This window comes from Corvus brachyrhynchos, unplaced genomic scaffold (genome assembly GCF_000691975.1).
Source record: "Corvus brachyrhynchos isolate BGI_N302 unplaced genomic scaffold, ASM69197v1 scaffold116, whole genome shotgun sequence".
Classification (NCBI taxonomy): Eukaryota; Metazoa; Chordata; class Aves; order Passeriformes; family Corvidae; genus Corvus; species Corvus brachyrhynchos.
The window spans coordinates 4,268,395-4,285,817 of record NW_008240221.1 but is presented as its reverse complement, the minus strand read 5'-3'; the positions used below and the strand labels follow the sequence as shown (position 1 = coordinate 4,285,817).

The following is a 17,423-nucleotide window of genomic DNA, read 5'->3' as shown; positions in this document are numbered from 1 at the left end:
CCGCCCGCGCCGCCATGCCGGCGGCCGGCCGTCCGCCGGGAGCGGCGGCAGGAGGAGGCGGTGGTGGCCTCGCCGCTTCCTCTGCAGCGGGAAATGGGGCGGATCGGTGGAAAGCGCCGGTTACAAACCGCCTTCAGGTTCTAGCTCAATTTTTTTATCGCCTCTTTAAAAGGCTCATGCGTGCAGGTGCGCGGGGAGAGCGCGCCCGCGGCAGCCGGGGACCCACCCCCTCATACACCCCCCTTGTGCTGGCTGGAGGTACTTTCAAAAGAACGCAATATTTTATGGGTTTTACCTGTTTCAAAGAGACTTCCCTCTTAAGAAAATGCAACTACCTCATTTAAAAGACTCTATACTGCTTAGCTTGCTAACGACACAATTTGGGGAGGAAAGTGTCGCTAATTTTGTTAATACTACTCATACACTAATTCTGCTAATACTACTCATGCTATGAAGATCAGGTGCCATTTTCATCAGCTGACAAGGAGAAGTGTGTACAAGACACAGTGTTTTTGTAGAAAACTCAGGTTCTGTGGACATTTTTCAGCATGGCATTGTTTGGCAACAACCACAGCTACCTCAGAGTATCAATCACACCGTATTTGGAATTCTGCTCTGTGTCCTGCAGTGTCTGATTCTCCATGTCCCTTTTCCCAGGCTCGGGTGGTCACCAACGTGGGGACAGCAGTACTCGGGGCAAATGAGGCTGTCACAGGTCATAAGCACCCAATTCTCTTGCAGTTGGTGGTGCTCCTCTAATGGCAATGCCAGCATGCAGCGTTTTAAAGCTCCAAAGCAAGCATGGATTCCATTTTTAATTGTGTTCAAGACCCCTTTGACTTCAAGTAGATACAAGTGTGCAGGCAATCACTTACTCAACAGGAACAAAATTCTATATGCAAACTCAATACATCCAATTTATCCTCCCAACTGGTTCTAATATTTAAAAATACAAAACTCCATTTAACCTTTGTAATTCTGTATTAGGTTAATTTCTTTTCTTATTCCTTGTATGTGCATATAAGAGAACATATGCACACTTTGCCTGATTTAATTGCATCTATATGCACAAATACAGTTGTTATGAGGTTGCTGATCCATTATGTGAAGTAACTCAGCACTTTCACATTCACAGAATTGATATGTTTGACTTACTGAAGAAAAAATTTTTATTTACTCTTAAAAAATAGCCCAAACATATTAAACATTTAAAAGATTTTTTTTAGGCATCCTAGGTTATCTACAGAGGTCAGTATACTGGGCTGAGGGCATCATACAGCCTCTGTGCAGCCAGTTCCACCATTTCACGAAGGGATTCGTCATCTTCGCTTCCTGGCTCACAGTCAACTGTCTGGGAACAAAAAGAGAAGGATGTTACAACAACTGGCACTTCATGCTCCCTTTCAGCACGAGAAGAATGCTCGAAAGGGGAAAGGAAAAAGTAGTCATGGAAATTATCGAGCAGCACTGTATGTTTTTCAGTGGTCTGCCAGCAGGTAGACGAGTTCAGAGAAGACTTAAGCAAGTCCTGCTGAGGGACAAGAAGTTTAATTTCAACTCTTATGTTCAGAACTACTATGTAAAATGCATTATGTTTTGTAGATTACATTTAATTCAAAATCAAATAAAATCACACAAGATTCAGTCCCTGGTGATTTCATTTTATCTGTGAATTCACTCACGCTGTATTAGGTTAATACTGCAAAACGCATGTATTCACCACAGAGGTACAGGCACCACACTGATCTTCCCCCACACATGATGACATTTACACAAAAATAATCCAAACAAATAGATTTTTTACTAAAACAAATCTTCTTAGAGAAAGATGCCCACCCCAAAAATGTAACTTGATCTACATTCACCCCTGACTGCTCTACCTCAAAAACAAAGGGCAGCATTTGAGTAGTAATAATGTTCTTGGGCCTGTGGCCTTTCTAGACTTCAAGACTATACCTCCTTTAATTCAGTATTAACTTGTAACTCTTCTGATCAAGTAACTCTTTCCAACCATAAAGGCTTGGGGGGAGGAAAAAGGCCCTTAAAACAGCAAACATGCATTTAATGTTATCTAGCAATGTTGTAAAAATTCTGTTAATTGTGACAGCACTATGTTAACATGGAAAATATAAACCCACATGTCCCACCAGTCAGATCTACACTAAACAGCTTTTTATTTTAAAGCCAATAATATGCACATAAAGAAGGCCAGAAGATCTTCATTGTAAAATCTGGTTCACAATGGCAGAAGCTTGCCATTGCCAACACAGTCTGTAAAGTAAGTACTGCAAAGATACACCCTGCTGTAACTGAGCTGCCATTGGGATTTCTGTCAGTACACAAATCTATTAACAATAATGACATATATAAAAATGAAATCAAACTTCTGATTAAGCAGTATGCATTGCCTTCCAGTCTAGTTACTTTTTTCTTTATTTCAAGAGTTCCTTCACCAGTCCTGTATTTTTCTGTACAATGTACAAACTGAAATGTAGCAACTTTTATTAAAAAATTGAAAAGAGATGGCACAAGTTGTATGTTACCCACAGGGCTGTAACTCACTGTTCTCTGAAGGTAATTAACATTCACTTTTTTTGTTTCAATAGGTAACAAATTTTTGGCAGAGGCCAATCTTTTCTTCTGGGTTTGTGGAACACTTAAAACATTTGTTGTGACCCCTTAAGGAGAGCATGTGAGAGCTACTCCATAGAATGAATTTACATTGTATTATTACTATGAATAGAGGCAATACGCAATCTATGTTTAAGACATTATTAGTAATGACAGAAAGTCAACACATTAAAATGCTTAAGAACATGAAGGACATGGCTTTAACCATTCTTTAGAGTTTTACATTACTTGAATATCTAGGTGTGATGGCTTCTTAAAGCACCCTTCTAACATGCATGACATCCAATTCTGAACCGAGCTAGTAAATTAATGAAGTATTTCTTTTTGTGAGTATTCAGGCGTTCAATTTAGCTCCAAAAGGATCAAGAGGACAAAAAAAATTATTAACAACATTCCTACCCTGTAACTGTTCAATTATTCAGACCAGAGCCATGCTTTAAAAGCATTTAAAAAATAAATTAACTCAGTGGATTAACCCAGTTTCTCTTCTACAATCTTTCATTATACGTTTTCTCATACAACTGAGCTGCAGAAAAATACTGTGTTTTTTTCTAAATGTACTGCATTTGTTGCATAAACATTGCTAGAAATTTTTAATTAATAAAACTCTCTTTTGATACCAAGTACGTTTCCTTAGCAAGTGGGTACATGACACTGTAGGCAGCACTGTGCCAGACAGGAGACTGCTGAACACAGCACACACAGAAGCAGGTGCTTTGCTCTACATACCCGAGTGTCCAGGGAAATGTTGGCAGTCTTTCCATCCACTGTGATGCACAGGACAGAGTCATCTTTGGAACTCACACAGTCCTCTCCGAACATATCCCTAAAGCAAAGACCCGTGAGTGTAAGATGTGGCCAAACAGCACAATAAACTCAGGTTTTTCTCTGAACCCTGGGGTGCCTTTGTCAGGTGAGTATCACCTTTCAGCAACAATTATTTAACCCATTCAGATGTAATTAAAAATATCAATCTTTATTATGACAGTGGGTATCAATTAACAGTAAGTATTTTACCAAAATAATCTCATCATAGACAAAGGGAAGGATTCCTTTGATTTCAAAAGAGGCAAGATTTCTACATAAATAACAGACTACACATCAGAGTAAGTTTTAAAAGAGATGTGATCCAAAGTTGTTTTTATTAACAATTTGTAACATAATCTTTGGAGACAACTTAAAAATCTGCTTCTGGAAGAAATAACTGGGCCCTGTATTCAAAATTTTAATGGTGCTGAGAACTTTTTACTGTACCTCTTTCTTGACTTAATTCCTGGCCTTCACAGAAATTAGACTGAAGTAAATTTGCATGAAGTATTTTTGCATATCTTTAAACTCTATTATACTAAGACTGTTCTATTTACACGATTAATAGTGCTCATTTTCCTTTAGAAAAAATAAATACAACTTACTGAAGCATGATCTCCATTCTTTTCCTATACACATCCATATCTATTTTTTTGGAAATCTTATTTACTGCAGCTGAAAAGAAAAAAAAAATTTACTTTCACAGACATTTACTGGGAGGGTAAAATGGCTAACTGATAGATTCTAGTCACAAACTGACTTTCCTGAAAAACAGTCCAAAAACTAAATAGAAGATGTATATTTAAACGACTTATTTTAAAATGTATTTAAAAAAAAAAAGATGAGAAAGTAAGAACTGTTATGGGAATTTATAAACTCAGGCGAAAGGATTTTTAACAAATGTGTTGAGTCAGGTATGGGACTAAATACCAAAGGAACACTGACTGCTACTATACAAAATTGTTAAAATATATAATAAAAAGACAAGAGGAGTAATCCAGTGAAAATAAACACCTATTTGTCCATACAGAATCATAGAATCATAAAATGGCCTGGGTTGGGCCATATAAAACTTAATCACTTTAGATTTTTTTGTGTAAGATTTAACTCATTTTAAATAAAGCCATGTTTCCCACAGTCTGTTATCAGCTGCCATGTAAGAGAAAGTTTCAACAAATGAACATGTCACAAATAATGAAGACCAAGTTGTAATTCTGTTTTTCAGTAGCAAATTTTACTCCCTAGTAAGTTCCATAAGGCAAGGAAATACAATAAGGGGATTGCAATCTATTAGAAGGCATTATTTCCCTCTAAGCTAAGGAAGAAATGCCTCAGTTAAATAAGCATACATTAAACTTATACCTTTCTGTATTTTGGGATTTGACTGAACTTCCAGTATCACTGTTGTCACAGTGTCTGCATACATATCATTAGCAGGATTTGCCACCCACTGGAAAACAAAACAAAACAAAATTCCTAAGTTGGATTGAGTGAATAATGCAGCATAAAAACAATATAACATTAATTGCATTCTCCTTTTTGCTTTTCTCCGAATTCCAGCTTCAAATGACTGTCATACATTTCACATCAAATTATTAACTACTTTTAAGTGGGTGTACTCCAGTAACTTCCCATGAAAAATTCAAGCTTTTGAATGTTTCTGAGCACATTTACAAAATAACTAATTACCACAACTCTTTGGGGGAGGAAGGAACACCATTTGATGTTATTTCCAATTACTATCTGCCAAATAAAAAAAGGGCACCAAATCTGCCATTATATTCATGAGATGCAGCAAAAAGAAAGCAACTGGCTGTGGATGAATCAAATAATACACATCCACACAGGACGACAGCTCAAGGGGAACTTTGTTCTAGCCTTTGCTCTACTTGTCATCCAACAGAAAACTCCTTAAAACATTGAATTCTGCATGGCATCTGTGTGGTATTGTTTTGCAGAAACTGGAGAACAAAGTTAAGTTTTATCTCCCTCACCAATGCCCACCTCAAGGACTACCATGCCTGGTTCCTGGATCACAGTAATATTTTTGAAAACCTTCAGGGCTGGTTTTTGTTGGATTTCTATTTCTTCTACATCACCTAAGAAGTGACAACAAACAGTTAGCAATAATGAAATTATACTGGAAGCACAACTAACTTTATTTGCATAAGAAAATAGGTGAGTTTAAGAATAAGAGGGGTTGTCTGTTACCAGAACTGCTCAGAGCAGCTTACAAAATGGAACCACATACTCTCTTCCCTCACCTGACAATATTATTTTCTTTCTTCTAGATTGTTTGGGGTTTTTTATTAGTTAATATTGACCCTTTTACTTGGTTTGAATTCTCATACTTGACTGGCCTAGTACACTGATGCTGCGTGAGTACACCAACAAAAAGAAAACAAATGAGAACTTTATTAATTCTGCTCCATTTGCAATAGTAACCAGCTCTTACCCCCTTAAAGGATAACCCATTGCTCACGTAAGCATAGAGCTTAAACCAAAGGCACCTGTGTGCCTGGTAGCACTTGGGTTACGACACCTGAACCTCAACTGAATATAGGTGTTCTCTTCACTAGTGACATGAATTAGATTCTGACACTAGAGAATAAAATAAGTCTGAGCTTTACATCTGGGAAGGGAACCTGCAAATGTGTGTACCTCTAATGAACTAGGACAGGAGCTGCCCCTAACTCTTGAGAAAGCCAGAGAGAGGCACAGAGGATCATCCCAGTCTCAGGTTTAAATGGATTCCCATTCAGGAAAAGCCAACTCTTGCCTCTTAGGGAGGCACAGAAGAGGCTGTCTGTCAAAAAGGAGGGGAGAGCTCTTGTTTTTATGAACTGGATGGCATTAGCCATTCCATTTGGGGCTAGAGATATAAGATCAATTAATAAAGTTTCCATCAGAGTGGCCAGAGCACTCGCTTTAGGGGCTGACAGAGACAGAAATCAGCCTATGCTCTGTATTGCTATATGCTCATCACTTTGTAATATGATTACAGTAGAATCCCCCCAAAAAACAGTGTAATACTCATGAACTGGATCTGGCAGAAGCTGCATAGTCTAATGAATGTTGTAAAATGGGAAGAAATCTCCAGTCAGAAGACCTCTGAAGACTGGAAGTTGTTTTAAAAGCTGACCAGTGTAAATCATGACCGTGTCCTCCCACATACGCACCGGTGAGTTTCTGTAGCTGGTAACAAAGCAGATTGAAAGGGCCCGTGTAGTGAATGGCCTGTGTCTGTGTCACTGTGCCCAGTGCCAGGTCTGTGTAATCTGAAACCATTTTAAAAAGTACATGTTAAAAATTAGCTCTCTGAATTTACTAATCAATAAAATTGCCATTGTAGATAAATAATGGCATTAAAACATTTAAGACAAGAGGGCTGAAAAGGCCAATTTATAAGAGGAAGGTGGAGCACCTATTATAAGATAAATAATATATTTGTGGTTAGGAAACCAGCTTGTTGTATTATCCTGCCTATTAGAGACAAACAATGAACTAGGGCAGCAGAACTGCTTTCCCCCCAGCTCTTCTGACCTTAGATTTAATTCCTCTTCTATTCTGAAAATAGATCAATTCCTTGAGTAATAAAAATTAAAGGAGGACTACACAAATATTTTCTCTGTTCTGTAGCTTTTACACTAAAAACTAATGACATTTTAGAAAATGGTAGGACTATTGACTGAGGTGTTTTTTGGTTCTCACTGGAATGTTTTATGCATATTCTTGCAGAGGAAAAGGTTTTAAGTAACCTGAAGGGACATGGAATTTTGCTTCTTTTCTGTTAGAGAAAGAAAAGATTTTAAATTTGAGTGAACAATGAATTAAATGCCTTTCTTCTCACTACAACAGTTCAGAACTTAGGGCAAAACTAAAACAAAATAAAACTAAGATGTTCACTAATTGCTTATGAAACACAAAACTGCAGGAAAATACCACAGAACTCTAAGTGTTTTAATGACACAGTAAGTTTCAATTACCTACTGATCACATCACTGTCTATACTTACTGGAGAGGTCACAAGGAGAAAGGATGTGATAGTTAAAATTTCTTTTAACAAGGATTCCAGAAATTCTCTGTCCTTGCTCTGGTTTCTTATCTGCTAAAGACCCCATCACCTGGAGAGAAAAAACACAATATAGTGTGTTACAGTGGGGATTACTGTAACAAGCATATATCAAAAAGGAGTCCCGTGGAAAAGAAGTATATATGGACAGATTCGTGGTAGATGTCTCAGAGATGTTTATTTCTCCAGCCGCATGTAATACACACCGTGTGAGTTGAGTTTTGCGTCCACTCTTGGGCTTCTCCCACTCAAGTGCAAAAATTTTCTGGCTGGCTTCATGGAGAGGGAGGCAAAAGAAAGCATCCTTCAAATCTAAAACGGTAAACCAGGTTAGTTCAGGTGTTAAACGAGTTCATGAGGTGTAAGGTTAGCAACCACTGGGTATAAATCCTCCGTCACTTTATTGACTGCTCTCAAATCTTGTACTAACCTGTATGACCCATCAGGTTTCTTCACGGGTAAAGTTGGAGTCTTAAAATCAGATTGACACTCCCTTAACAATCCAATTTGCAAAAAGTTCTCAATAATTGGCCTGATCCCTTCTCTGTCTTCCCTTTTCAAGGGAAATTGCTTGGCCCTTACAGGCCGTTTCCCTTCTTTAAGCTTGATTTGAATTGGCAGGGCATTCTTTGCCCTCCCTGGGGTACCAGAGGCTCACACTCCAGGGAATACTTGATCCATTATCTTCTTAATCATTTCTTCTTCATTCGCTATTTCCGTTTCTTTGGTTATTAGCATTAGGCTCAGCAACTCTAGATATTGTTGGTCTTTTACTTCCAAACTGATTTCCCCATTTTTAAATATTATTTTTGCCTCCAGCTGCTCTAGCAGATCTCTGCCCAAAAGTGCAGATGGAGCGTTAGGCATATATAAAAATTGGTGAATTCCCCACTGTTTTCTCAATTTATATTTCAGTGGTTTACAAAAGTATGCCTTTCCAGATTGGCCAGTTGACCCTGTCACTACAAAATAACCCCTTGATATGGGTATCAAAGCTTTATTCAACACTGAGTATGTTGCTTCTGTATCTACTAAAAATTCCACTTTCTTTTCTTCGTTCCCTAGTTTAACTATAACCAGAGGGTCCCCTAGGGTAGCGCCCAGTCTTGGATATGAGCAACCACCCCCGCACCTCTCTGGTCGTATTTCTTTTCCATCACCCTTTCTCTTTTCTGGGCACTGGTTTTTCCAATGCCCAGGTTTTGTACAAGGCACACTGGTCCCTTCCTAGTCGGGGTGGTCCTTGTCTTGGTGGACCTTGCCCACGTCTTCCTTTATTTTTTCTTCTTTTACCACCCTTATTAATTTTTGCATTCCCTCTCCCCAATTGCTATAAATGCTCCGTGCCACACTAAGCAAAGTCTCTAGATTCCGGGTTGTTGGACCTTGCATCTTCTGAAGCTTCTGCCGGATGTCTCCTGTGGATTGTCCTAAAAATAAATTTACCAATTGCTGCACTCCTTCTTCCGGTCCAGGATCCGAGGTGGCATGGCAACGCATCGCATCTCGCAAGTTGTCTAAAAATTCAGAAGGTGTTTGAGAGGGACCCAGCTTCATAGCATACGGGGCTGAGCAGTCTATGGCTTTAGGGATTGCTCTTTCTAGCCCTTTTATTATGAATCCCCAGTACCTTTTTAACTGTGCCATTTCATCTGGCTCATTAGGGCCCCACTCTGGATCCTGAAGAGGAAGTACCTTTTTAACATCCTCCTGTGTTATCCTGCAATCATCTTCAGCCATATTCACAGGTGTCTTTATAACTAATTGCTTTTCTGATTCAGGTAGAGCATCAAGCAGTAACTGGGTATCAGCCCAATAAGGATTGTGTTGGTTTGTTGCAGTGGGGATCCTGCAACATGCATATATCAAACCAGGAGTCCCGTGGAAAGGAAATATATATGGACAGACAGATTCTTGCTAGATGTTTCAGAGATGTTTATTTCTCCAGCCGCATGGCCGGGGCTCTGCTCAGGCACTGTTCCAGTCACGGGACCAAGGGTCCTTCTGCCCGCGCAGGGAACACAAACCAACCAGTGGGAACGAGGCTGAGCAGGGGCAGGGAAACCCCGTGTCTGTGCCCTCAGGGCCCCTCTCCCAGGGCTACACGGCAGGGGAGGGACCCCAACAATAGTGCAACAAGGCAATCTGAAATATTCACAGCTTCAGGTAACTCTAGAGATGAAATATGGTTTTCTGAGAAAAATCAGAGTATAAAATTAACTCTGAAAACAAAAGAAGGTCAGAGTAACCTAGAAACCTTCTGAGACATAACACAAGAAAAGTTTGGAAGAGTGAAAAATCAAAGAAAAAACCCAAAATAGCAAAAAAACAACCTCAAAATAAAAACCCCAAACCAAACCCCGAATACAACTAAACACAAAACAATCACATACTTTGAGACCCCAAAAAACATATAATTTGAAATCAATTAAAGATAGAGCCTTGAAAGATCCCATGTCGTTCTTATACCAGAAGAAAATACTCTTCTGCATATAAGAAAACATTGATTTCATACCTTGGCAAGTTTTTCTCCTCTGAAGTTTAATGTCACAGCTTCAGTATTCCTAGGATTATGAACTTCTATATGGACTTCATCATTATCCTCATACTCCCGTATCAATGCTGCTTTCAATCTGGCCATTTCATTCTGCTCACCGTGAACTAAAATCTGTAAAAAAGACAGTTTTCCTTTTAGCAGAAGTTATTTGTTCAACCAGACATGTTTAGTAAGCAAATTATCCAAGAAAACTGCCATATTCTACCTCATCTTTATAAAAATGCAATTCCATGAGGCCACAGTGTAATCACATGAGCTCAATTACAGTTCTGTGTGTCTTTGAATTCTCTGCATTATTTGAAGGCTGGGATTTCATAACCCTGAGTATTAGTTGAAAAATACATGCAGCCAAGCAGAGTGTGTTACAGAGACCCCATATAAGTTTTCACACACAAATACATTGTTGTATTATGAAAGGCAAGTTCAACACTAAAAGTCAGTTAGCTTTACATTTTTGTCTTTGTGTGTAGATATAAACATAATAAACATGCAATTCAAAGAGGATGCTTCACCGTTCACAATTTTCTTTGCCAAGTTAAATGCTCTTTTCTTCTGCTATGATTTTTTTCTTTCTTTTCTGTGCTTGCACACTGTTTCTCCACCAGTTTCAGATCCTAGTCCCCATTTTCACATTCTGGTCCTTCACACCTCCTGCTTCCCATGATTTGCTCATGTTTTTCCCTGCAAGTGCTGCCTTTGTCTTTTGCTGTCTGCAACACACCTTCAATCGATGTTTTCTTATTTATTTCTGGGCAAATTGCAGTGAATTATTCCAATACCAGCATCCCAAACTTAATGCCCTATACTGTATCTTACTTGCACAAAACACTGCTGAAACAGATTATGGACCACACCACTGTCTGGAAAGTCATCCCCAGGGATCCCACACACAGACACTCAAGAGCAAGTTCATTTTTACTTTGCTAAGGTAACATGACAAAAAACGATTAAAATCTCCACCTTTAATTATTCAAAGCACAGGGATGCTGGCTACTGCTAGACACCTGTCCCTGCCTTGAGTCAAGGCTATGAGCTGGTTTGATGAATCCCACTCTGGAGAAATGGGCAGCATGGATACTGACCACATGTGGAGGTTTCAGGGCCCGGATAAATTCACTAGTTTGTTGATAATCTGTGTGAGCAGAGAAAGAAATGTAATCCACAGACATCTTCAGTGGGAGTTTTTGCCCTGACATAGTTGTGATCTCTTCAGGTTCAGACATGATGTGCTAGAAAAAAAAGGCACCTTAATTAAAAGTAAAGCCTCCTATAGACACCATGTAACTAATGCTTTACATTTTAAAAACCAATGAAATAATAGTGGCAGCCATGTTAAGTGTGAAGCAGTGAAAAAAAAAACTCTTAAATTACCCAGAACACACACTCACACATGAAAAACGCATGCACAATACACATCATTTCATCTTGTGCCTCCTCAGCAGATCTGGGGGTTCATACTTCTTCTAGATAAATCTCTCTAATTTGCATCAAAATGGTAATGAGTGTGTGACTCCTATCTCTAAAGGCAAAGCTAGATGCTGTGGTTGCCCTTAGCCGCTGGAATTTGGAAGGATTTCGTTCCCTACAGATGGACAGTGGCACGAGGTGCACAAGGCAGTCTGATCTCTGACACATAAGTAGTGTTAGATTTAGTATCAAATTCTCTAGAATTAGGATTAGGGCTACCTTCTTGAAAAATTAAGCAGTGGAGAGGTCTAAAGCATCAATCATTCTTTCTCATGACAAGATAACTGCCCCTAGAAAAGATTCTTCTATATAACATCACTGGAAATGGCCATATGCAAATTTTCTGTACTTTTCAGTAGTATTAGCCAAAAGCAATCAGTTTTGACTACATACCTATCTACCTGACAACAATCTCAGTAATCAAATAAAGCCACTTGCTATTGACCAATTCTTTACAAACCTAACATGAATGCTACCTGTCATCAAGAGGCTGTGGTGCATGAGCAACTCACCTTAGCAAGAGTTCCTTCAACGCAGTACCCTGCAATAATGACTCCATTTCTCTTATCTGTGCACCAGCTCTCAAACAACTCCCTGGATAAGCCACTCTGCATCATACCTGGGGAAGCCATCACAACACTGGGGCCAATGTCATCAAAGTGATCCATACTCTGAAAAGACACACAGTGAGAGTATCAGTCACCACAACTTACTTCAACGAAGGACAGCCCAGCTGCACCCTTGAACAACGTACGAGAAGGGCCCTGTGTTCACAGATTGTACCCCATCCTCACAAAAGGTACCCTTTGCAGGAAGATTCCTCTTACTGATACCCACAAGGAGTAAACTTGGGGATCTATAGTGGAAGAAATGTTGGGGCCTAAGCTCCCCTCAAACTGCCCTCTAAGCACTGGGACAGCAGGTAACTCAGATATAAACCCGGACCTAATCAATCTAGTAGGTTATTGAGGATATTGACTGGCTCAGCTGATTCGAGCATGGCGCTAAAAACACCAACATCGTGGGTTTGATTCCTGGAGGGGCCACTCACCTAAGAGTTGGACTCCATGATTCTTGTGGGCTCCTTCCAACTCAGAATATTCTATCACAGTATTAAACATGCAAACTATTCAGCAAATATGGACTCTTCTGTCACGTTCACCTTTTGTGAGAATCTCAAGCTTACCTTCAGATTACTAATATGCTTGAAAACAAAAGGATTGTTGATGTTAATTTGCTTGCGGATTTTGTCATTCATGGCATTGACATATGTCTGATAAACTGCCATACACTTCTTTGCCAAAGAGGAGGCATAGTATATGGGGATATCATGGAGTTCAGGATGATTCTGCCAGTATTCATCTAAAACCCAAAACAAACAAACAAAATAATAAAAAAGAACAAAACAAAAAAAACCCCAGCCACCAAACAACAAAACACAAAATTCCATCCACAGCATTATTTATAAAGTGTGTGCTTCTCAGAAACATTAGTAATTTTTATAGAACAGATTTACCAGTGGGCTTTTTCATTTTTATTACAGAATATCACCATCACAGCCTCTTTGTTTTCATCTGCTCTTCTAAAACAGTCACCAGCTGAAACCGTATACAACCAGTACAAACAAACAAACAGGCAAACAAACATGACAAAGGTGAACTTCAGGTCCTTTTGGCAGGTCAAATTTCAATCAACCACCACCTTCAGCTACAAGGTATAAAGTATACATGATACTACACAGCAATAAGTCTACATTTATGACACTAGAAGTTTTACTACACCTCTACAATAAAGCTAAAATGTCCCTGTCAAATATTAATTATACATCTAAGAGCCAGGGACATCTGCACACAGATTCGTTCGTGAGAATTCACTATATGAACATCCCGTAAAACAAATCCATGGAATTCAAGGTGAGAAGGAATCACTCAATTATCAAGCCTGGCTTTCTGTATACCACCATCAGTTATATTTTACAAGCCCAACTGGAACAAAAACAAGGAAAGAGTCTCCATAAACCACAACTTAATTTATCAAGATGACAGTAGCCATGAGCTTTCCTAAACACAAAGAAGAGATTTGAATGCAGCTGTACAAACATAACTTACCCATTTTCCCATTTGGATACAGTTCTGCTAGTCTGAAAGATATTTATGTTGCACAACTGAGGCACAATCGTCCAAAAATAGAGGTACTCTTCTGGCTGTATTTGTGCATTTACAATGACATTACAATGGGCTTTTACCTACATTTCTGATTTGCAGGCAAAGCTTCTCATGACATTTCAGAGAGGTTCATTGCCATGACTACTTTAATAAGCTCAGGTTTAAGGTGGAAACAGCCAGTAGAAGATAACCAGTCACAGACTGAATTCATCGCCATTAACTTTCTACACCATAACAGTGTTTTATTTTTGTCATACAGAAAGAAGAAAAATAAACACAGAAGCCTGCAGGCTCAACTGTGTAGGCATATGAGATGCAATTGCATTTTCTACCTAATTAAGCATCCAATTGCATGTCTCGCTTTGCTAGATATATTTTCAAGCTTATCTTCAGAAACTCACTGTAATATCTACACACAGCAAAGAGGCAAACAAATTACAACCTAATGGCTACACAAGGTTGAAAACGCTCAGTTTTTATGTTCTCTATAAATTAAAAAAAACCCTCTCAGTCAATGAGAAGTAGTAAATAATCCTACAACGTTGAATACTACCTCTTGCCTAGATCCAAATTTCTTGTTAACATTTGAATAGACTAGTAAGACATTTTGAAAACAAATTAGTTTCTAAGACTGAGCTAAACTGAAAAGTGAGAAAAATTTCAAGTAGTTTAGGGAATGCTTCATATTGAACACCCCTAAATATAAGCATTATAAGCTTGAGATAGTTATCTTCTGATCTTGCCAGCATGTGAATGAGCAGAAAGACTAGTGAAAAAATCACGTAACACAGTACAAATTAAATGTGCTAAAAGGAATCAAAGAGGCCTGGGAATAATTTACTTAAAAACTGTTTTATCTGAAGTACCTTGTAACAACTATCTATATATTTTATGCGAAGTAGCTTGGTATGTTCATGTGTAATTCTCACTCATTTTTGTTCAAAAGCCCCATTTTCTTTTCATTATTATTAGGACTTCAGAAGTGTTAGAAGTCTCCTTTATGGTCTTCTAAGCTTTTCCTATAAAGAGTTTTTCATACTCACACACATAGTTTGTGAATTGAAAGGCAAAAATAGTAGAACTTTAGAAGAAAATATAGCCCTTTTTTAGCAGTACAGTTTAAATAAAACAGTTGTTGTTGTAACTGGTTATTTTTCAATTTGTAATAATTGTTCCTAATTGCTGAAATCCTGATTCAAAAAGATTCAAAAGTCAAGCACTTATTACCACACCATCATCTCTTCCTTTCTAGGTCTCCCATCCTACCTCACAAAGCAGAACTGCGGGTTGGTTTACTGGATTTTTTGCATTTGAACAAACATGCATTATATATTAAATTATAGGTAATTAACACGCTGTAAAATGGTTGAAGGAATGGTTCAAGGAATTATAACATCTGAAAACATTCTAAATCACTTTATGTGCCTTTTCATTAAGAGGAGCTGGGAAGGTACATACCTAAGATTAGAAGCAGTTCTTGAGCTCGACCCAGGGCAAACACAGGGATGAGACCTCGGCCCCCTCTGTTGACGATGTCGTGAACGGTGTTGCAGAATCGCGCCTCCCGCTCCTCCCTCTTCTCGTGAATGTGAGTGCCATAAGTGGATTCCTACACATGGAGAGACAGAGTATTGAGAGGGCTGACACAGACAGTAATTCCTGATCTTCTCCTCTGAACCCAACAAAAAAAAGCAGATAAACATACTGGTGTTAACATGCTGGGGAGAGGAGGGAGAGAGGTCAGAGAGAGGGGAAAATCAAAACCACCCCCAAGTTCCCAAAACCACCCCACCAAGGAAAATAACCGAAACTTCCCCTCTCCCAAACCCCTCCAAGCAATTTAGACAGACAGATCCTGTTAGGACTAAAGAAATTAGAGCTATTAATTTTGATGCTTCTTTTAAGAAATTTTAAGTTTAACACACTTATTTTCCTAACTGGAAATGCTGCCAGAGCTTTGATGATCATACTGACATGGCCCATTAGTGGTACATGTGCCATGGTTAAACCTCTGGCTTAAAATATAGAAATTATACAAAATACAAGATTTTAATGTGACTTAAAATTAGATTACCAGTTACAGAGAACAGCTAGAAGGGACACAGTAAATGAAGTAATTTGAAAGATCCCAGTGTTTGTTTCCAGATAGAACTGTTGCATAAAATGTTTCCCGTGAGATGCTGTTTTCCAAACATGGATTCAGGATAAAATAATTCACTCAGAAAACAAAACAAAACAAAAATATGAAACAGCACTCAGGCCACCTTGACTGAGGACTAATTCTTAACATATCTGGAAGTAGGTTAGGATCTACTAAAAGAGACATCTGGTTAAATTGGGGTTGGTACAATCCAAGTCAAAATCTAATAAATCTCCCATCTCGGAAAGGTTTGTCTGGAGCCTTAAGGAGCTTCATCAGAAGAATTGCAACTGGAGTTTTCAATACAGTGCGAAGCAATGTCAAGAGTTCTAAACACCCAAGTGTTTGGATATTTAACACAAATCACTACCACTGAATCTCCACTGTCTTTGTCATTCTGTTTTGGCTTTAATTAAGTCGTACCCCTATTCATAATTAATCACTACTAGAAAGAAATAATTTTGCAAAACTTACAATTATAAGAATATCAGGTTTAATATTGGGAATCTCAGCTGCCATCAGATGTCTGTCTTCCTGCCTTGAAAAATCACCTGTATATAACAGCTGTTGGAGACAAAGAGCAGCAGGTACTCTGGTTACAGGTTCTACCAGGTCAGCAGCCTATAAAAAGCTGTGCAAAGATGGTTTCAAGGAATTTTTGATAATAAGATCAGCTGTACTTTAAATGAGACTCTTCTGATGTGAACAGTGCTTACAATATTAGGTCAACAGGACTATAATACAAGTATTTAAAATCCAAAAGTAAAGGTTTTTCAAGCTGTACCATAATTCCAACAAAACTAGGTAAACAAATATTAAGCTCTTATTTTTCATTTCAGATATCAAGGTGCCATTTTCAGCATTTTGCATACTTGCACTGATCACTAAGAAGTAAAAGTAGAACATAACATAAAATGCAGCGACTCCTAAGAGGAAGTAAATAGGAGATAAAACTGCATTCACATATCAGAATGCAAATATAATAAATAATCCAATAAAATTATTTATTAAAAATTCTTCTAGGATTTTCTGATACTAAAAAAAAGCCTGTAATCTAATTGATTTTCCAAATGGAACAGTCATGTTCCCCATTACACCAAGAAGTAATTTTTAATTGTTATTTATTTCTAATGGATTCTTAACTGCAGGGTGGAACTGATGGTTTCAAAACTGACATTTTTTTATTTACCAATAATTCCGTTGATGAAAATGTGAACAATCAATAACATACAGTCAGCGACAGCAGACACCTGGTCTGCCAGGTAACCTATTACCACACGGAGTTAAAGAAAATTATGGATATTAAAACCCAATCTATTTCAATCATGCATAGTAAGAGGGACATCTTCGTCATGCCTCAATCAGAAAAAAACCCAAAAAAGAAACACTAAGATCTAAATTTTATTGTGATCATTTTAAACTCAGTTCTATTTCTAGGCTTTTTTTAAACTTTGAACTTTTATAATTCTCAATCACTATAAAACATGAACAAACTCCAACTGGGCAGCAAGCCTCATAACCACCTTCTCTCTTCCCTCTTCAGGGCTGTGTGAAACTTTCCTTGGATGGTGATTATCCTGCTGA

At 38.3% G+C, this 17,423-nt stretch overlaps 1 protein-coding gene across 2 annotated transcripts in view; it reads right to left on the bottom strand.

Annotated features, from left to right (window-relative positions):
- Positions 1–912: 912 nt before the first annotated feature.
- Positions 913–17,423, bottom strand: part of CPSF3 (cleavage and polyadenylation specific factor 3) — an 18,068-nt gene continuing 1,557 nt past the window's right edge. For both annotated transcript variants that reach the window (XM_017745058.1, XM_017745057.1), the window contains 13 exons: positions 16,314–16,403; positions 15,158–15,308; positions 12,721–12,896; positions 12,047–12,205; positions 11,150–11,296; positions 10,026–10,178; positions 7,454–7,562; positions 6,618–6,716; positions 5,443–5,537; positions 4,801–4,888; positions 4,044–4,113; positions 3,361–3,457; positions 913–1,351 (listed from right to left, as the gene is read on the bottom strand). In XM_017745058.1, the coding sequence (XP_017600547.1) occupies positions 1,250–1,351; positions 3,361–3,457; positions 4,044–4,113; positions 4,801–4,888; positions 5,443–5,537; positions 6,618–6,716; positions 7,454–7,562; positions 10,026–10,178; positions 11,150–11,296; positions 12,047–12,205; positions 12,721–12,896; positions 15,158–15,308; positions 16,314–16,403 (1,536 nt within the window). In that variant the 3' untranslated portion in view covers positions 913–1,249. The remainder of the gene's footprint in view (positions 1,352–3,360; positions 3,458–4,043; positions 4,114–4,800; positions 4,889–5,442; positions 5,538–6,617; positions 6,717–7,453; positions 7,563–10,025; positions 10,179–11,149; positions 11,297–12,046; positions 12,206–12,720; positions 12,897–15,157; positions 15,309–16,313; positions 16,404–17,423) is intronic.